The 22303-nt window shown below is 33.8% G+C and overlaps 2 protein-coding genes, 1 non-coding gene and 1 pseudogene across 3 annotated transcripts; 2 read left to right on the plus strand and 2 right to left on the minus strand.

Moving 5' to 3' along the window:
- Window positions 1–8121: 8121 nt before the first annotated feature.
- Window positions 8122–8646, minus strand: LOC109166201 (geranylgeranyl pyrophosphate synthase, chloroplastic-like; the record flags this gene model as incomplete). Its single annotated transcript, XM_019315104.1, has 1 exon — window positions 8122–8646. A coding segment is annotated over one exon (525 nt), but the record flags the coding sequence as incomplete, so codon positions are not given.
- Window positions 8647–12318: 3672 nt separating this feature from the next.
- On the plus strand, window positions 12319–12391 carry TRNAE-CUC. The gene has a single exon. It is a non-coding gene; the product is annotated as a tRNA-Glu (tRNA).
- Window positions 12392–12626: 235 nt separating this feature from the next.
- On the plus strand, window positions 12627–15634 carry LOC109166196 (annotated as a pseudogene).
- A 292-nt stretch (window positions 15635–15926) lies between these two features.
- On the minus strand, window positions 15927–18654 carry LOC109166200 (eukaryotic translation initiation factor 5A-1/2-like). The gene is made up of 5 exons (XM_019315103.1): window positions 18414–18654; window positions 17025–17147; window positions 16883–16939; window positions 16356–16430; window positions 15927–16259 (listed from the first exon to the last, which is right to left on the minus strand). The coding sequence occupies exons 1-5, from the start codon at window positions 18534–18536 to the stop codon at window positions 16158–16160; spliced, it is 480 nt and encodes a 159-aa protein (XP_019170648.1). The 5' UTR covers window positions 18537–18654; the 3' UTR covers window positions 15927–16157.
- Between the last annotated feature and the right edge of the window lie 3649 nt (window positions 18655–22303).

Genomic DNA, 22303 nt, shown 5'->3' on the forward strand with positions numbered 1-22303 from the left:
AATTTGAGTACTTGACTTTTAAAACTAACAATTTAGTCCTGTAACTATGCAATTTTTAACACATTTGGTCCTCCCGACCAAATTGTCGGCTAAATGTCGCCGGAATCTTTTAATCCATTTTAATATTTTTTAATTCGGGGGCAAATATGCCATTTCCTTCTTCTTCATCCTTCTTCTTGGTTTTCTTCTCCTGGTCTGCAGATCTTGGAGACATGGGTCTCTGAATGGAAGACCAGAATGGTTCTTCATTTCCTTCTTCTTCATCTTATATTGCTACTTTAGTTCACATTGCATTCCATTTTCCATTTCCGTTTCATTAATCCAAACCTATAAATCTCGTATCCCAAGTTTAATTAATTACCCAATTAACTTGTATAATCCAAAGCTGCAAAGCTCAAATAATGGGTCTCATAGCGCTAAGTATGGGCAGCAAAGAAGCAGAGGGCGAAGAGTCGTTGCAGTAATTCTTCTTGCGCGGCGGTAGCGGCGGCAGAGGGAGGCCGGGAGATGCCAGAAATGATTTCCGCGACGGAATCCCGCCGGATAGAAATTAAAGTTCAGGCTGATTCCAAGAAACCTGAGGTTCTGCAACTCCGACAAGCTTTCCGGCAATGCATCGGTTATTCTCCCCGAAACAACACTAAACTCTGTCAGCCCAAAATGTTTCCAAATTGGGCGACCCATCCCTAAGATTCAACGTGACCACATTATCCCCATCACAAAAATCTCTGGCGAAGCCACAGGGATCAAAAGTAAATCCCAGGAATCAAAATAGTTGGACCCCTGCAAATCATCCAAACATTTTTTTTCCAACAAACAGAGCAAAGAAAAGAGTCGAAGATGAAGAAAATAAAGCATTTTTTTCCCAGATTTCTTCCTCCTTCTCTTCTTTCTTCGCAGCCTTCTTCTTCGCGTAAAACATGATGCAATGACGAGGAGAGAAGCAGAAAACAAGAACAAATCTCCCCCTTTTTTTTTAGCTTACACTGACCATTTTACCCTCATAAATAAACTATTTTAAAGGAATTATCTTTTTCCGGCAACATTTGGCCGGCGATTTGGCCGGGAGGACCAAATGTGTTAAAAATTGCATAGTTACGGGATTAAATTGTTAATTTTTAAAGTCACGTACTCAAATTAACAAGACCACAATAGTCTCAGGACAAAAAGTGTAATTTTCTCTTGTTGTTCGTTACGTTGTTGTTGTTATTCTAGCAATAGTCCTCCAAATATATTGATTTTTCAAAATTAGTCCTCGACTTTTAATTTGGACATTTTAGGTCCCTTGATTTTTCAATTTCTTTCCAATTGAGGTTCATTTGTCAGAATACGGTTAATTGGACTTTAAATGAAGGGGTAAACTTGTCCTTTCACCTGCCTATGTATTGTTCTTCGTATTTCTCCCTTTGTATACGCGATATATATGAAGATAATCTCAGTCGAAGTCCTAGAATGTTTCTCGTCATTCCCAATTTGCTGACGGCTCATATGTTCATGTTTTACACATGCTATGAAGTTTATGTGTATTCTGTTATAGTGTTATACAATTATGTATATTATACTATATAATTATTATATACATTAGAAACATGATTTTTTTTTAAGAGTTAAGAGTTTATGTGTATTATATTAAGAGTTTATGTGTATTATGTTAAGTTATGTGTATTATCCTTTCAAAAAAGATTATGTATATTCCGTGGCGGAGCTGCCCCCACTCTCCCACCCCATATATATTGTGTATATATATTATATACCATAATTTAAACATAAGTTAATTTGGTTTAGATGATAAGGGCCTTTGCTTATATAGAGTATGAAATGGTCCAATGTTTGAATCTTTGGTTATTTAATTCTCTTTTTTATTTTTTTGATTTTTTAAATATCAATGGTGATATTTCTAATTGGATTCTTTATTTTAACATTATCACTTTTTTTTTTAAATATTAATAGTGAGAATTCTAATCGGATTTGTATTTGTAACATTGTGACTTTTTCTCTTTTTTATTTTTATTTTTTAAAATATTAATAGTGAGATGAGTGATTTATAATGGCCATGTTTGGTAAAATGTTAGCTTATCAGTCAATTTTGACTTATTTGACTACTATTAATTGTTTGACTTGGTTAAAAAATCAATATAAATGTTTGATTAATTAGCTTCTTGTAACTTCAAAATGTTAAAATTCAAAAAGCAGTTCAAAGTAACTTTTTCAAAAATAAAAAAAGGTACAAAACGACATCGTTTTGAGCCAGGACACACAAAGCACGATATAATTTGCCAACAATTATAATTTTAATTCATAAGTCATAACATCAAAATAATATTAAAAAATAAAAATACTTAAATATTTTAATCATCCAAAGATTCAAAGTATTAAACTAGTCTACGGACGGCTGGACTGACGACATCGGATGAAATCGACCGACTCGGCCGACTAGCCGATTTTGACCAATTTCATCGCCTAGCCTGCCGGGCCCGACCAATTTTTGGGTGCCTAATAGTGAAAGCGGAACGGCCTAGGGGCGCCTGGCGCCTAGGCGCTGCCTAGTCCGATTTTTACAAAAGTGCTCAAATATGTGAAACTGTTATTCGGTTTCATTTTATATGCACTATAGTTTCATTACAACACAACTACATTATCATTTCAACACAACTACAATTTCATTTCAATTCAATTGCAATTTCATTTAATAATATAAAAACAATATGTGAGGCGGTTGCAGTTTGGATATACTGTAGTTTCATTTGATAATTAACACACCAAAAACCCACACTCCGTTAAGCTGTAACGGCTTTTGTTTCTTGACTTAATGAAACGACATTGTATTAGGACCGTGGTACATAGTATAATTGCTGCTTCTTCTCTCTACCTTCTTTGTGTGGTCCTCCCTCCATTGTGGTCCTTACCATTGTGAAATTTGGTCCTACAAGAACAAAAAGTTTGGATCCATCATTGTTTTTTGTGTCTTTAGTTGTTGGAGTGAAGAAGCTTAAATTATTTTTGGCAGCGACTTAGTTTTTTCAGATCTTGAAAAACAGTATATATATATATATATATATATATATATATATATATATATACATTCAAACATACAAGGTACGCGTCTCATGATAGTGTGGCCGGGTGGGAGCAATCTCTCGAAGTGAAGGGGTTCCTTGTGCGCAGTAAGCAAATGTTTAGTCTTTGTGTTCAGCTGATTTACCATGATTTACATCATTCTATATGCTCTGTCGGGCCGAGGTCTGGGGAGCCGTTGAGGTTGAGGATTTAACATTTTTGGAAAGAAATATATCATCTTGATTTTGTGAAGATTGGGATATTAATTGTTTATATTGTACGGTTTAAATGTTATGTTTTTGTGATTATTGTCACTTTTAAGGTTTGATTTACTCCAATCCTAATGTCAATAGGGAAAGAACTCAACATGTGCATTAATGAATGATCAGCGAGGTAGACGTTAGTGATCCAGATTATGTTTGCACATGTGAACTCTCCATAATTGTTTCTGTAGAAATAATTTCTGCAAATCCGAACCAAACATCCCACAATGTGCATTTGATTTTTGGGCACTGGACCCCAAATATACATGTAATGTTCCAAACATTAATTCATTCAAATAGGACTTATATATATGCGTAATTGAGTTCTGACTCATATATATGCCACATTTGAACCACTCACTCATTCTTCCTGAGTTCTGACTTGCATAGAGTCTAGTTTGATGCTTAAATTTATTCCTGTAAATCTGCAATACTCTATTATTTTTGAAAGCGGTTCCTATTTTTGTATCATTAAATTTGTAATAATTTTTATTTTATTTTATGTTCATTCTTACAATACTTTTTGATAGTTTCACATTCACATCACATCAAAAAAATAAATAATTAATTAAAAACAATTTTTTTTTTAAAAAAAAAAAAGTACAAAAGACAGCAAGTCTGTCAGTTTCAAGTTTGCAACACATGTCATTTAAATAAATAAATAAACATTTTCCTCTTCCCAATGCAATGCTCCATGTCAGGTTGCAATCTATCCTCTTGCAGGGATAAATCAGCCTAGAGTCACAGGCTATATTCTCTAGATATTCCATAAAAATTAAGCAAAAAATCTTCAATGGATCAGAGAGTTTATGTTTATCATGAACAAAAGGTTGCCATATGTTTTAATTTTATTGAAAAAAAAAAAAAAAAGGAGATTATGAAGGTATATGTGGACTAATTACCATACCCTTTCTCTTGTTGATCGGTATATCTTTTACATGATCCTCCACAAAAAACACATAAAATCTAAAAATAAAGAGTAAAATTAATATGCTTATCATTAAAATAAATAAATAATTAAAAATAATTATTTTAAAAAAAAAGTACAAAAGACTGCAAGTCTGGCAGTTAATTTCAAGTTTGCAACACATGTCATTTAAATAAATAAATAAACTTTTTCCTCTTCTGAATGCAATGCTCCATGTCAAGTTGTAATATATCCTCTTACAGGGATAAATTCAGCATATGGTCACAGGATATATTCTCTAGATATTACATAAAAAAATGAGCAAAAAATTTTCAATGGATCAGAGGGTTTATGCTTATCATGAACAAACAGTTGCCATATGTATTAATTTTTATTGAAAAAATATAAGATTATGAAGGTATATGTGAACTAATTACTAGCCCCTTTCTCTTGTTGATCCGTATATTTTTTACATGATCCTCAAGAAAAAACACATAAATTCTAGAAATAAAGAGTAAAATTAATATGCTTATCATAAAAATAAATAATTAATTAAAAAAAATTTAAAAAAAAAGTACAAAAGGCTCCAAGTCTGCCAGTTTCAAGTTTGCAACACATGTCATTTAAATAAATAAATAAACTTTTTCCTCTTCCGAATGCAATGCTCCATGTCAGGTTGCAATCTATCCTCTTGCAGGGATAAATCCAGCCTAGGGTCACAGGATATATATTCTCTAGATATTCCATAAAAATTAAGCAAAAAATCTTCAATGGATCAGAGGGTTTATGTTTATCATGAACAAAAGGTTGCCATATGTTTTAATTTTATTGGAAAAAAAAATATGAGAATATGAAGGTATATGTGGACTAATTACAAGCCCCTTTCTCTTGTTGATCCGTATAATTTTTACATGATCCTTCACAAAAAATACATAAAATCTAAAAATAAAGAGTAAAATTAATATGCTTATCAGTAAAATAAATAATTAATTAAAAACAATTTTGTTTTAAAAAAAAAAAAGTACAAAAGACTACAAGTCTGTAAGTTTCAAGTTTGAAACACATGTCATTTAAATAAATTAATAAACTTTTTCCTCTTCCTAATGCAATGCTCCATGTCAGGTTGCAATCTATCATCTTACAGGGATAAATCCAGCATAAGGTCACAGGATATATTCTCTACATATTAATAAAAAAAATGAGCAAAAAATCTTCAATGGATCAGTGGTTTTATGCTTATCATGAACAAACAGTTGCCATATGTATTAATTTTATTGAAAAAATATGAGTTTATGAAGGTAAATGTGAACTAATTACCAGCCCATTTCTCTTGTTGATCCGTATATTTTTTACATGATCGTCAAGAAAAAACACATAAAATCTAGAAATAAAGAGTAAAAGTAATATGCTTATCAGTAAAATAAATAAATTAATTAAAAACAATTTTTAAAAAAAAAAAAAAGGTACAAAAGGCCGCAAGCCTGCTAGTTACAAGTTTGCAACACATGTCATTTAAATAAATAAATAAACATGTTTTTTCCTCTTCCCAATGCAATGCTCCATGTCAGGTTGCAATCTATCCTCTTGCAGGGATAAATCCAGCTTAGGTTCACAGGATATATTCTCTAGATATTCCATAAAAATTAAGCAAAAAGCCTTTAATGGATCAGAGGGTTTATGTTTATCATGAACAAAAGGTTTCCATATGTTTTAATTTTATTGAAAAAAAAATATATGAGATTATGAAGGTATATGTGGACTAATTACCAGCCCCTTTCTCTTGTTGATCCCTATGTTTTTTACATGATCCTCACAACAAACACATAAAATTTAAAAATAAAGAGTAAAATTAATATGCTATCAGTAAAATAAATAATTAATTAAAAAAAATTTTTTTTTAAAAAAAAAAGGTACAAAAGATTGCAAGTCTGTCAGTTTCAAGTTTGCAACAAATGTCGATTAAATAAATAAATAAATTTTTTTCCTCTTCCCAATGCAATGCTCCATGTCAGGTTGCAATCTATCTTCTTACAAGGATAAATCCAGCATAGGGTCATAGGATATATTCTCTAGATATTACATAAAAAAAATGAGCAAACAACGTTCAATGGATTAGAGGGTTTATGCTTATCATGAACAAACAGTTACAATATGTTTTAATTTTATTGAAAAAATATGAGATTATGAAGGTATATGTATGTGAACTAATTACCAGCCCCTTTCTCTTGTTGATCCGTATATTTTTTACATGATCCTAAAAAAAAAACACATAAATTCTAGATATAAAGAGTAAAATTAATATGCTTATCGTAAAAATAAATAATTAATTAAAAACAATCTTTTTTTTAAAAAAAAAGTACATAAGGCTGCAAGTCTGACACTTTCAAGTTTGCAACACATGTCATTTAAATAAGTAAATAAACTTTTTCCTCTTTCCAATGCAATGTTCAATGTCAGGTTACAATCTATCCTCTTGCAGGGATAAATCCAGCCTATGGTCACAGGATATATATTCTCTAGATATTCCATAAAAATTTAGCAAAAAATCTTCAATGGATCAGAGGGTTTTTGTTTATAATGAACAAAAGGTTGTCATATGTTTTAATTTTATTGAAAAAATATGTATGAGATTATGAAGGTATATGTGGACTAATTACCAGCCCCTTTCTCTTGTTGATCCCTATGTTTTTTACATGATCCTCACAACGTAACAAATACATAAAATCTAAAAATAAAGAGTAAAATTAATATGCTTATCAGTCAAATAAATAATTAATTATAAACAATTTTTTTTTTTAAAAAAAAAGGTACAAAAGACTACAAGTCTGTCCGTTTCAAGTTTGCAACACATGTCATTTAAAAAAATAAATAAACTTTTTCCTCTTCCCAATGCAATGCTCCATGTCATATTGCAATTTATCTTCTTACAGGAATAAATCCAGCATAGGGTCACATGATATATTCTCTAGATATTACATTAAAAAAAAATGAGCAAAAAATCTTCAATGAATCAGAGGGTTTATGCTTATCATGAACAAACAGTTGCCATATGTTTTAATTTTATTGAAAAAATATGTGATTATGAAGGTATATGTGAACTAATTACCAGCCCCTTTCTCTTGTTGATCTGTATATTTTTACATGATCCTCAAGAAAAAATTAATATGCTTATCAGTAAAGTAATAAATTAATTAAAAACAATTTTTTTTTAAAAAAAAGTACAAAAGGCTGCAAGTCTGCCAGTTTAAGTTTGCAACACATGTCATTTAAATATATAAATACATTTTTTTCTCTTCTCAATGCAATGCTCCATGCCAGGTTGCAATTAAACTTTTTCCTCTTCCCAATGCAATGCTCCTCGGGTTGCAATCTATCCTCCTATCATCTTATAGGCCTCCTAAATCCAGCCTAGGGTCACAGGATATATTATCTAGATATTAAATTAAAAAATGAGCAAAAAATCTTCAATGGAACGGAGGGTTTATGCTTATCATGATCAAACGGTTGCCATATGTTTTAATTTTATTGAAAAAATATGAGATTATGAAGGTATATGTGAACTAATTACCAACCCCTTTCTCTTGTTGATTATATTTTTTACATGATCCTCCAGAAAAAAACACATAAAATCAATAGCAAAGTGTAAATCTGGTGTATTTGAAAATTGTGAAATCCTAAACTAATCAAATTTAAACATGGCAATCAAGATTTGTCTCAATTAAGGTAGGCTAAGATCCCTCATAATATATGTCCATACATTAACATTCTTCTTCTAAAAGATTGAATTTCTAGTCTTAAAGACCCTTAATTACACTCCCGACTCGACAGATCATTATTAACCTATTGAATTATAAAGAGTTAAGTTACACGTATGTAGAGGTATCATTGAGCAAGTTAATTTTGCCTATTTGCAATATAGTAGGCCAGATGATACAGTGGTGCAGCTCTAGCAGCATCAAAGTAACTGAGCTTGTGAATGGCCTTCTCCACCAGCTCATCTGCAAATTTTCTGGCCTTCTCAATTCCCATCAGCTTCGGGTACGTCGCCTTCTCACTGCTCAAATCCTTCCCCGCCGTCTTCCCCAACTCCTCCGACGACTTTGTGACATCAAGAATATCATCCACCACCTGAAACAAAAGCCCAATGCACCTCGCGTAGCTCCTCAGCCTCTCCACATCCACCACGCTCCCTCCGCCGACAATGGTGCCGCACACCACCGAGGCCTCTAAAAGCTTTGAAGTCTTGTGGATATGAATGTACTCCAGCTCCTTTAAGTCCACCGTCTTCCTCCGACCAGCTCGCAAGAGGCGATGCAGAGGATTGGCCGGACCCGTTTTCCTCCGGCCAGAAGTGAGTACCTCATCGCCTCGTGAATCTTGATTGGCTTCTTTAACGCCACCGCCTCGTCTAGTGCTTTGTTAACCTTTATAGCTTTGGTTGCCATGTATTCTTCCAAGCGGAAAGCTGCCGGGACTCGGGAGCGCCATGTTTTCCGGCACCACCTTCGTTTCAACTGATGCTTTCGCAACTTTGCTAGCCTGAATCTTCATGGGACGACCAAGACTAACAGATCGGATACATGGGTTTTTTGCAGAAAACATAAGACGGTTGCTAAGATTTCTGGGAAACAACGAATGTTCTTGAGCGGGTATGTTAGCTAGAAATGCCATTGTGATTTGTGAAGTGCTGTGGCAGTGATCGATGATCTTTATGTTTAGGTCTACTTATATGAATGGGAAGATGCTGCTTCATTATTGCTACACATAATTTGGTTATTCTCTCTGGTACTGTTTGGACTTTATTAAGTAACTATGTTTAGGTCTACGATGAGAAGATGCTGCTTCATTATCGTTGCACATGATTTCTGGTTATTCTCTCTGGTGCTGTTTGGACTTTATTGAATAACTATGTTTAGGTCTACTTATACGGATGGGAAGATGCTGCTTCATTATCGTTGCACATAATTTCTGGTTATTCTCTTCGGTGTTGTTTGGACTTTATTGAGTAACTTGTTAGATCTAGAATAATCTAACTAATACTGAACAATATTATACGAGAAATCTGACCTCGTATGATAGCGGAAGCGTAGCCGTGTTGATCTCCAGCCATAGTTGATGTTCCTGTTGTGTTGCCTCTTAATGGTAGACCGTTAGCCATGTCCATAGTTGATGTTCCTGTTGTGTTGCCTCTTAACGGTAGACCGTTAGCCATGTTTTGCCTCAGACCTAGATGGTGTATTGGTATCTACTGAGCAGTCTGAGTACCGTAACTGAATGTGCTAACATCCAACATCCTGTATCCCATCAATCCTGATTATATTAGGCACAGAGTTTGGTTGACTAACAACTACTAGTTATTAAGTCCAACCAGACCACTTAATAATTAAGCCTAGTTAACTTGCACCACTTAATTAAGGCCCTAATATATAATATATAATATATATTATTAGGGAAAATCTTACATAACTATGTTTAGGTCTACTTATACGGATGGGAAGATGCTGCTTCATTATCGTTGCATATGATTTCTGGTTATTTTCTGGGTTGCAATTTGGAGTTTATTGAGTAACTTTTAGGAATTCTCTGGGGTGCAGTTTGGACTTTATTGAGTAAAACTTTATTTAGAAAGTTTGGATCGGACTTTATTGAGTAACTTTATTTGAGAAAGTTTGTGTGAAGTCAGACACGGTTAAATCAAGAGTGAGTTTTCTTTGATTGTGTATATTATGCATGTGAAGTCAGCTCAGTGATAAATTAAGAGTTAAAAGTTACTTATAATGAAAATTATTGTAATATTTTTTTTACCATAACATAATTGTCAAAGTTTAAACTTTCATCACTTCTCTTACATACTGCCTACTAAATCACTGAGCTTAGTATACGCTTTCTATATCAAGTATACGTGCATGATTAGGCAACGCCAAGATGGGGGAATCAAGAATATATTGTACTTTATTGTACTTAGAACTTAGAAGAGATAAAGGAAATTGTATGTGTCATTTCCATGGCCTGCGAAGGGGACCTTTATGTCCGTGATTCCCTTTAGGAAACTCCCAAATTCCTCAACTATGTTGCAATTAAATAAGGTTGGTAGTTACGCGTAATTAAATAAGGAATACCCAATTTTATTAGTTTATTTTGTTTAAAATGATCATGTCGCCCACAATGATGTAATATGGTGATAATCTTGATTGAATATATTGTTTAAATTTATGTTAAAATAATTGAATTATGTTCACTTGTGGTTATCTGCTCAACAAATTATGTCAACCCTTGAGTAGATGAAACACGAACCTAAGATCTTACTTTAGTACTTATACATAGGGACGGTGATATCATCACACCACAAAGTATTTGTCTAGTCTCACTTTTTAAATGCCATTGTGATCTTTGAAGTGTTGTGGCACTATGTGATTGATTATCTTTATGTTTAGGTCTACTTATACGGATGGGAAGATGTTGCTTCATTATCGTTGCACATGATTTCTGGTTATTCTCTCCGGTGCAGTTTGGACTTTATTGAGTAATTTTTAGGCGCTCTTTGATTTACAAAAAAATTTATTGTCACTATTTGAATGTGTATACTGTGTGAAGTCAGCTCAATGATAACTCTATTTGTTTATTTCCAATACATAATGCTAGATAAAGTAAAACGTAACTAACTAATTTTTTAAATCAATTTTTTTTTTTTTTTACTTTTGGCATCTTTTGATACTATTTTTATTCTTTTAACATATCAATAATATAGAAATAAAATCACAAATATATATATATATATATATATATATATATATATATATATATATATATATAGACACACACAATGAAACACTTATGCAAGTACATAATTTAAGAAAAAAAATGGATTACCTTCAGAGTTTGAGCTTGTACTTTATTTATTTTTGTTGCATATAAAATAATATTTGTTCTTTGAAAAATGTGTTAAATTGGCCTCCTAAGTCAAGTGGATAGTGCAATTGTATCGCCTAAGTAAAAAAAGCTCTATTCAAATCTCCTAAATCGGTAAAATAGTTCAATTAAGTTCAATTTTGACTTATTTATCAAGTTAAATTGATATAGTGTTGACACGTGTCCTTCATATTTTTGTTTTTTTAAATTTTATTTATTAAAAGCATTCCTCACACAGTCACACATGCTTCTTTATTTCTGTGGCCTTTTGGGGTCCCAACCAAATATGTTACAGATTTTGGAGATACATTATATTATACTGCTCCTCCGGCCTCATAACTAATATATCATCTTGATAGCCCGCATGATCAGCTCAGTTGGTCACATGTGTAAAGTTTAAGAAAAATGATCAGGAATCGAGTACGAAATATTTAGTTATAATGTTTAATTTTTTTTAACAGTTTAAAAATATTTGTAGAGATGACAATGTGCCCCGTCCCCGTCGGAGACGGGGAAAAATTTCGAGGATCGGAAGCGGGGATGGGGAATTATTTAAATTCCCCGACGGGGACGGGGATACCCCTCCCCGTCCCGCCCCATCCCCGAAATTTAATATATATATTATTAGGAATTAAGAATAAAGAGTTAGAATATTAGATTATTAGTTTTTTATTTTTTTATTTTTGGAAGACAGATTATTAGTTATTTAGTTTTATTAGATTTTAAAATTAAAACTTGAAACACAGTAACGTGAATTAGAACATTAGATTATTAGTTTTTTATTAAAATTTCGTTAGTTTGTATGTTAGTAAAAATACTTGAATGTTAATTGTTGAAGAATTATAATTTTTAAAATAAGCCTATTAAGCTTATAAATTTCAATTTTTTTGTTTTTTATTTTTAAAAATTGTATTAATTTGACACATTGACTATGGGTTGACCGGGGATGGAAATTTCCCGCTAGGACGGGGACGAGAAATTTTTTGAACTTTCAAATAAACCCTTAGCTAATGTGCTAAGAAACTAAGAAACAAAGCAAATGGCACAAGAAAGGAATAGAAAATAACTTGATAAACAACCCCATTGCCGGGAGGAAGAAGACAATAATCGCCAATATGTATAAAATTATGCATGGAGTATAAGACTTTGTATAAAAAAAGAAATTCAAAAGCCATTAATAATTCCGTTGTAGTCTAGTTGGTTAGGATACTCGGCTCTCACCCGAGAGACCCGGGTTCGATTCCCGGCAACGGAATAATTTTGCTCCATTTTCCACTTCACCGGTGCCGGACAAATTAAAGATTTTTTGGGATAAGCATCCTAGGGAAATATCAACAGACAAACCTTGTTCATGTTTTACACATGCTATGAATTATTATTCTCAAAATCTCCTATTGGATTTGCTCCGACGTTTCTCGACAAAAAATGTCAGATTCCCTCACAATTCACATTTTTCTCAACAAAAATGATAGCAAGAGGTATCTCCAACTTCATCACCCTCTATCATGTCTTCCACTTCTCACTTCTTGCACTCTATAAATGGACATCGGCAGAAGCTTAACAATGGCAGCTCTCAGATTCTCAGCTTTGGCTCATATATGGCTCACTCCGTAGCTCTAGCAACTCTTGGCCTCACTAAACCCAATCAAATCCAACGTCCCGAGGTTCTTTCTTTCTCTTAACCATACTAACAACTCATTCCTTTTTCCTTTCTTTTCTTATATTCTTTGTTTTCATCTATATGCATGCGTTCTTACATGAACTTTCATTCAAAATGATACTTTTCATGCAAAAAATTAGTAATTTTGAGGCTTTTATGATAAAATATTTACTAAAGTCCGAAACTTTGTTGTTATGGGCTGTGAAAGATATCGTTTGCTGCAAGAGAGGTTGATTTGGTGGAATGGAAAGAGACATACTTGCAGTAGGTGTGACAGAGAAGGACATGGCTAGAGACCCAAATTCCAAGTTCCAAAATTTGATCTTGCAAAAGTTGGATTCAAATTTGGGTGGCATGCTGTCTAAAGCCTCATCTGAGGAAGATTTTTCTGGAAAATCTGGTCAATCCATTGTCCTTAGACTGCCTGGTCTTGGTTCTAAAAGGATTGGATTAGTGGGGCTTGGGTCATCATCAGTTTCTTCAACCATTGCTTATCGTTCTCTCGGTGAGACTATTGCTGCAGCTGCTAAATCTGCCCAGGCAAGTAGTGTTGCTGTTGCACTTGCTTCGGCTGAAGGCCTCTCGGTGGAATCGAAGCTCAGTGCTGCCTCTGCAATGGCAACCGGTATCTGTTTTCCCGAGTAGCTTAAACTTTATTGTCATATATATATCATTCTGAATTGAGACATTAAACTAGGTAAAACATCTTGAATTGTCATAGGAATTGTGCTGGGGACTTTTGAAGATAACAGGTTTAAGCTAGAGCCAAAGACTCCCACTCTCAAATCTGTCGAGATTCTTGGCCTTGGAACTGGACCCGAGATTGAAAAGAAACTGAAATACTCAGAAGTTGTTAGTTCTGGTGTGATATTCGTGAAAGAGCTTGTAAATGCACCTGCCAATGTACTAACCCCTGGTTAGTAGTTTCAGGACCATAACTTCATATATTGCTCATCTTTTCTTGGTTTCTGATCTTTTAGTTTTAGTTTTCGTTTTCTAGGTGAATTTTTCTCATCTGTATATGTGGATTCTTAATTTGTTATGCTGCAGGGGCACTTGCCGAAGAGGCCAAAAATATTGCTTCTTTGTACAGTGATGTTCTTACTGCAACAATCTTGGATGTTGAGCAGTGCAAAGAATTGAAAATGGGATCTTTTTTAGGTGTTGCTGCAGCTGCTACAAATCCTTCTTATTTCATTCATTTGTGCTATAAGCCTTCGAGTGGATCGGTCAAAACCAAGCTGGCTTTGGTTGGAAAGGGGATTACTTTTGACAGGTAATCCATGTTTTAAGTAAAGTAACTGCATTTATGTTTCTTGCTATGTTATTAGTTCTTGAATTGATTCCTTTTATCGTTCTAGTGGTGGATACAACATCAAGGCCGGGGCAAATTCCGCGATTGAGATCATGAAAAATGATATGAGTGGTGCTGCAGTAGTGTTGGGTGCAGCAAAAGCTATGGGCCAAATAAAGCCTGCTGGAGTGGAAGTAAGTCATATTGCCACTGCCCCAAATCGATGTTTTTTGTCAGAATCAAACACTTACCATTACGCCAAAACCTATAGCTAGTAGTAAATGTGTCACATTTCAATGGCAGGATGCTGGACTCGACTCTCTAAGCCATAGCCCAACATTTCCTTTCTAAGTTGCGAAATTTGCTTCTGTCTCATATCGTGAAATTGTTGTGATATGGCAGGTACATTTCCTTACTGCTGCATGTGAAAATATGATTAGTGGAACAGGCATGAGACCTGGAGACATTATCACAGCTTCAAATGGGAAGAGAATTGAGGTAATTAACTTAATTATGGTTATGCACTCTTTGTTCTGCAATTTCATATTCATGTGATTGTATGGTGCCATTCATTCTTTTGATAGGTTAACAACACTGATGCTGAAGGAAGGCTTGCACTTGCAGATACTTTAATATATGCCTGCAAACAGGGTGTAGAAAAGGTATAAAAATGCAACCATTAGTCCATATATCACATTTTGCAGATCTTTGTAGTGTTTTCTTTTGGATGATGAGGGAAACCCACAGCCAGTAGATTAACATTCTTAACCATGCAGATAGTTGATCTGGCTACACTGACTGGTGCCTGTATAGTTGCTCTAGGCCCCTCTGTTGCTGGTATGCCTTTGTAGATTTTGTGTTTATGGAGTTACAGAATCCCATGTTGTATATGGGAACACGATGAAATGGCTTTTCTTCTTCTCTACTTAAATCTTGATTAAAAACTAGGGGTTTTCACGCCTAGCGACAACCTGGCGAGGGAGGTGCTTGAAGCAGCAGAAGTTGCGGGTGAAAAGCTTTGGAGGTTGCCCATGGAGGAGAGCTACTGGGAGAATATGAAATCCGGGATTGCTGACATGGTGAACACGGGTCCTAGAGATGGTGGTGCAATCACTGCAGCTCTTTTCTTGAAACAGGTACTATAAATGTCCCCAAACCTGTTTGAAACTACATAGTACTAGCTGGTTCTCTTTCCCTAGTAGTGTCTGCACTTTTGAAGCTAGAGCATGATCAGATCCTATGCATCTTTCTGTGACATTGTAGCAGGAACAAAAAAAATAACCTAAGATTTTGACCATTGTTTTTGCAGTTTGTTGATGAGGAAGTAGAATGGTTGCATATTGACATTGCAGGTCCAGTGTTTGATGAAAAGAAGAAACTTGCAACAGGGTTTGGCATTAGTACTATGGTGGAATGGGTGCTAAAACACTCTTCTTAGATTTACATATAATTCATTCTGGCTGTTCTAATGTAGCTTCTTCATGTGCACTAGTTGTAAATGAAGTTGGATACTTTTCGAATGCAAATGTAGTCCTTATTTTTAATGTACCCAGAATTTCTACCATCAGACAGTGTGACTAATCCCTTGTTGGATTATTAGCACCTCTTTTGGGGTAGAACAACTAACCTGAAGATTTAGCACGCCAAGAATCAAACCCTTAACCTTTACGAGTAGTTTTCAAATTGATGAAACGCTTGCAATTTACCTGCTCCAGCATGCTCTGGGGGCTTAAGATTAGTCTAGCACGATACTTAATGTATCAAAAAAGAAAAGGAAAATGAAATATGCATGCAGCAGCACTCAACTGGCACAAAAAATGGAAGACAAGCACAATCTAACACACTATGGAGAGTTACAATAATCTTTAAATCTGCTGCCATAACAAGATGAACCCTACAAGGGATTAGGGGAACTTGTCTAATTCCAACATACAAACTTCCAGCCATCTCAGCTGAATCTTTAAAGGCCAAATTTAAAATTTAGCGAACAACGTTTTTCCCTCGGAATTATAAAAGTTTTACTATAGCAAAGGCGGGATGGATGGGAATGGGAATGAAACTGCATAATTAGTTCTTCCCGATGTCCTTCAGTCCACAAATCTGCTCTTCACCCATTGCAGACATGACCGACAGAATAAGATCCTTTCCTTCATTAAACCCGTCTTTAATCTGTGAACAAGCCAATACACCAATGGTCAATCACATCGCAAATGCAAATCGATGACAAAATCATTGCTAGTTCCTATCCTGTTTCAAATCGCTTACCTGAGTAAGAAGAGCATCATCAGTTGGAAGCCTCAGATCATCTTTGGTGCCACCGCTTTCAGTGAGAAGAGACACCTAAAACAGTCCCGGGACAAGTGTTTCGTAGTGAGCTTAGAGTACAAACTTCAATAAGAAAATAATACGACATACCATTTCGCTATATAGCCAAGAGCCATGATGACCATGGTTACAAGTAATGAAAACTGAAATTAGTACGTTATCACAAGATCATTGCAACAGCCAATAAATAAAATAAACCACTGTCCACCGCCAAATTAGTCATGAAATAAAGAGTAGAGTGACTATTTCGGCTTCCATACCCACTGTCCACCGCCAAATTATTGAGCGGAGGAATGTGCTAGAGCTTAGATTAAAATTTCTCGCTTAATTACTTAACCCTTTCTCACTTTCAGCATAGGATAGTTCATTGTAGATACTAGATAGATTGTTATTCTCTTACTCTGTCCTAAATATTAATCATATTCATATATTTCAGCATTTAAAGGTAATGATGAAAGATAACGTACAAAGCCATCCTCAGAGATGTCAATCAGCTGGTAGTCGGTGCGACTAACATGAGGCACCTGAAATAAAACATGAGAGTAAGAATGAGATGAGCTAAATTTCAACCATCAAAAATGGAAAAGAAAATGCAGAGCATTCAATTACATCACAATTGTGAGAGGAAGGAACAATATCCTCGAGCTTCTTCCCATTGAAGATGTCAATTGCCACAAAGTGACACTTTGCGTGCCCGTGCTTGCCAGTTTTGGAGGTGGAGACTTCAACAACCTATTGACAGAAATATTTAGTCATTACTCATTATAAAGAATCAAAAGCAGAACTAGGGTACAATAAATTAAGCCAAAGCTAACATAATAAAAACCTCACATTTTTCCCATAAAATTACTTTTTTTAAAGCAAGGCCATAAAAACATTACACTCTCTCCTATTAGACCACTATGAATGAAACATCAACGAAATCACCAACCATTTGACCCATGATGTGAGATATCTTCAATATTAAAATTTTAAAAGTACTTACCGCTCCCACTAAAAATAAAATATTGGTTTAAGCCCCATGAGGCAATGATGGGATTTCCTTTGTACATTTAACAAGAACAAACCCACCTTTTTTTCAAGAAATCGGAGACATAGTAAAAAAGAAAAACCCATCTTTTCAAATAAACACTCCTCGCATATTCATACATGTGCACAGAAACAAATACATACATCCTACATAACAGACACATATGCACATATACAGTAATACAGACTTAAACAAATGGACACACGAGTTACAGATATTGAGATACATACACTAAATGGAAGAAATTTACTTATACCATAACCCGAGTTGCAGTTTATCTAAGACGATAGTCAGCAAGAAACAAATGGACACACAAGATACATACACCAAATAAACGAAGTTCACTTGCACTCCATAACTGAGCTGCAGTTTATCTAAGTAAGATAATAGTCGGCTAGATGAAAACCCTAGGATGAGTGTTTAAGAATACAAGGAAGAGGAATAGGATATCTAAGGATTTCCAACAAATTAGCCTAGCATACCCTACAAGATTGGAGCTTTGTTGTGTATATACAATAGGACTCAACCCCAACACCAATTGACCAAAAAAAAAAAACATCATTAAATAGCATACAAGAAAACTACACTGGACACACACATACACACAAGGAACCCTAAACCAACCAAAGAAATTGACTTGAAACCTAGAACTTAGTACAAACAATTCAATACATTTATGATTTAACATGGTAAGATGATAGTCAATGAATAGATATATGACCAAGAAACAGTCCAAACACACACTTCATTAAAACATCCTAAAATCACACGATCTTTAGCAGTAACAAGGAAAAAAGCCACACACAAACATATAACAATCAGGAATCATGGAAATACATCGAGATCTAAATCTATGGGCACCAACCCACACCAAATCGAAAGCGGAAACACACGAAGACCATCGATTGGAATAGAAAAAAGTTCAAATCTTTGAAAGAAGACACAGAGATGGGGAGAAAAGGGAAGACCTTGCAAGGGCGACCTTTGATGACTATGTAGCCATTCTTGCGGATGGTTCCAGCTTGCTGAGGGTAGGTCTTGGAGGCGCCGGCATCCGCTTTCGACTCGAAGTGGTGCTCCTCGTCCGACATGGATGGTGGCTTAGTAGCTTTCTCTCTCTAGAAGCTTGAGGGATTTGTTGGGGGAAGTGGCAGAGAGAAAGGGCTTTTCCGGAGATGACTCCAACGATAATCCCAAGTACATACTAGTATACTACTACTCCTAACATTTTTACTTTTCTTTTTCGGATGAGGTTCTTGGAAAAAAAAAAAAAAAAAAAAAACTCTTTTTCTTTTATTTTTTAGGGAAAAATGCTTTTTATCCCTAAATTATTTAAATAATAATAATTTTTGTGCCTTAATTATCTTGCACCACTTTTTATCATTTATAAAGTGATTTTTTTTTGTCCTTTATTTGTGTGTAAAATGACTCTTTAACTCAACCCTAAAGAGAACTTCAACAATCAAGTTTGTACAAGGTAGCCAAGTAGTTCATGCGCTTGCAAGGGCTACGGGTTTTCAGGCGTTTGTCTAGTGTAATGACACATCTGTTACCATTATAAATGAGTGGTCATATAATTAAACTCTAATAAAAAAAGTTTCATAGTTATTTTTATTTATTATAAATAATTCAGTAAATAAATAAATTTTATAATTTACTCTTATACATTATATTAAAGAGTTAATTTTATCGGATGTCCTTTGTCTTTGGCGACAATTTTTAATTTAGTCTCAAATTATTATTTTTGTCATTTAACATATTATTATTTTTTAGTCACTTTTAGTCATTCTCGTGACTTTTCATATTTCTAGCAAGAGCATTTTTATCTATTCATACAACGTATTTTTCTTTTGTTATTTTTTCAGTTTCAACCCGTTTAAGTAGTTTAGGACTTTACTACAAACTTATTGAAAAATATAGTTACTAAAAATCAGAGGATACCTAAATTCTTAAACCAATTAAACCGGTTGAAACCGAAAAAATAACAAAAGAAAAATATGAAAAGATAAAAATGACATTTACTAAAAATAAGAAAAGTCATAAGAATGACTAAAAGTGTCCAAAAAATAATAATCTGGTATATTAAATGACAAAAATGAAAATTTGAGACTAAATTTAAAATTATCACCAAAGACAAAGGACATCAGGTGTAATTAACTCTTATATTAAATATAAATTTTAAAATATATAAAATTTGAAACTATAGTAAAAAGTATCAACTAAAATAAATATATTTATTAAAAAAAACAAAAAAAAAAAAAAAAAAAACAAACAAACAAACAAACACACACGAGTAACGCTTTCCCATATTCTTTCTTTGGCTTAGATTGCTTTTATTATTGGTAGTAATCTCTGAAGAAAAAGTTGTGGCTTTGTTGACTTAATTTTCTTTTTCAACGATGGCATAATTATCCGTGAAGAGTTAGGTGTAGTTGAGACTAGTTGTTAATGTTTACTTCATATATTATGCATTTATATATGTTTAATTTGGTGCATGAGGTTAAAGTATGATATAAGTGATTCAGGTCATGGGTTCGAGCTTTAGTGGAGACGATATTAACGTACTTGTTAAGCGTCAGTAAGTTGATAAAGTACATGTCATACAATTGTTATGCTGTGGAACCGTGTCCGGTTCTATGTTCATAATTTTTGAACTTCATATTTACAATTATTGAATTCTATATTCACAATCACAAAACTCTATGTTCATAATTATAAAACTCTATGTTCATAACTTTTGAACTGAGTTAATTCCAGCAATGGTCCTCCGACTATATTGATTTTCCAAAATTAGTCCTTGACTTTTAATTTGGACACTTTAGGTCCCTTGACTTTCAATTTCTTTCCAATTGAGGTCCTTTCGTCAGAATACGGTTAATTGAATTTTAAATGAAGGGGTAAACTCATCATTTCACCTGCCTATGTATTATTCTTAGTATTTCTCCATTGTATACGCGATATATATGAAGATAATCTTAGTCGAAACCCTAAAATGTTCCTCGTCGTTCCCCATTTGCTGACTACTCGTGTGTGCGTTCCTCTATTATTGAGATGTTTACAAGTTATAACAGCGAAATACGAAGGGAGAAATACGAAGAATAATACATAGGCAGGTGAAATGACGAATTTACCCCTTCATTTAAAGTCTAATGAACCGTATTCTAACGAAAGGACCTCAATTGGAAAGAAATTGAAAGTCAAGGGACCTAAAGTGTCCAAATTAAAAGTCGGGGACTAATTTTGGAAAATCACTATAGTCGGAGGACCATTGCTGGAATTAACTCCTTTTGAACTTTATATTCACAATTATTGAACTCTGTATTCACAATTACAGAACTATATATTCATAATTATAGAACTCTATGTTCATAATTATAAAATTCTATGTTCATAATTTTTGAACTCTATATTCATAGTTGACAATTTTGGAATAAAGTAAAATTCTATATTTATAATTATGACAGTTTTGAAATAGGGTGAACACGATTCCACAACATAGTTTGCCACATGTAATAGAATCAATCAATAGTATTATAAAAAAAAACAAAAAAAAAACAAAAAACAATATATATATATATATATATAAAGTAGGATATACATAAATAGATAACCACGTTTTGATCAAAAAGCAAACAAATAAAGTGCAAGCGTGGAATAAGATGAATGATGGAGGAGTGTGGTTTGGGGTCCATTGGACCGAATAAGTAGAGGTGTGGAAGTTAATTGGGTCCAAAGGATGATTAAAATTCACATGTAAGGTTTATAGACCTAAATAGGCAAGTGAAATCGTTGGGAGTGTGAATGAGACTAAAAATTAAAATAAGGGGGTGAAAGTGCAAATACAACATGGATAAAATATAGGGAAAAGTGTCAAATTAGTCCCCAAAATCATTCTAATAGTGCTATTAGATCCCTTAATTAAAAAAGCTTCATTCAGATCCCTAAACTGTAAAATAGTTTAATTCAGTTCAAATTTACTTATATAGCAAGTTAACTCATCCTCAACTTGACACGAGTAGCCTTTAAAATATTTGTTATTTTTATTTTTTAAAAAATTACTTATTATTAAAAATTAAAATTTTAATTAAAATTTTAAAAAAAAATTCAGCTACCGGCTGTCCGGCGAGGATAGCCATAGCTGTCAACATGAGGTCCAGAACGGCCACGATCTGGACCTCATGTTGATAATCGTGGCTGTCCGTGAAGGATGCAGCCACCGGCTGTCTTCGTCGGACAGCCGGTGGCTGGATTTTTTATTTTTTTTAAATTTAATAATAAATAATTTTTTAAAGAATAAAAATAAAAAGTTATTTTAAAGGCGCCAGGTGTCAAGCTGTGGATGAATTAACCTGCTATACAGGTAAATTCAGACTCAATTGAACTATTTTATAGGTTTAGGAGATCGGAATTGAGCTTTTTTTACTTATGGGACCTAATTGCACTATCTGAATGACTTAGGGGGCCAATTTGACTTTTTCCCTAAAGTATAATAGAGTGAAGAGGGCGAGGGGGAGTTTGAGAGCTAAAGTGCACCACAATGCATACTTTAATGGAGTGTTTGGTTGGATGTAGTTGTAATTTTTTTCCTACTTTATTTCATTGCAAGACAAATTACACTGTTTGGTTAGGGGGAATTGTAATTTTCTCTTTTTGTTGAATTGCAATTTAATGCTTTTGAGAAATGAAAAAATAGATGAAATGACAAAATTACCTTTGATGATTGTTATTCTTCAGAATAAGGTTCAAATTAGCCACTGAAAGTAACTCTGAAAATGCAATTAGGCCACTGAACGGAAAAAAAAAAGTGCAATTAGGTCACTAAACACTCCAAAAAAGTGCAATTAGGCCACTGAACACT

Source organism: Ipomoea nil, unplaced genomic scaffold (assembly GCF_001879475.1).
Source record: "Ipomoea nil cultivar Tokyo-kokei standard unplaced genomic scaffold, Asagao_1.1 scaffold3087, whole genome shotgun sequence".
Classification (NCBI taxonomy): Eukaryota; Viridiplantae; Streptophyta; class Magnoliopsida; order Solanales; family Convolvulaceae; genus Ipomoea; species Ipomoea nil.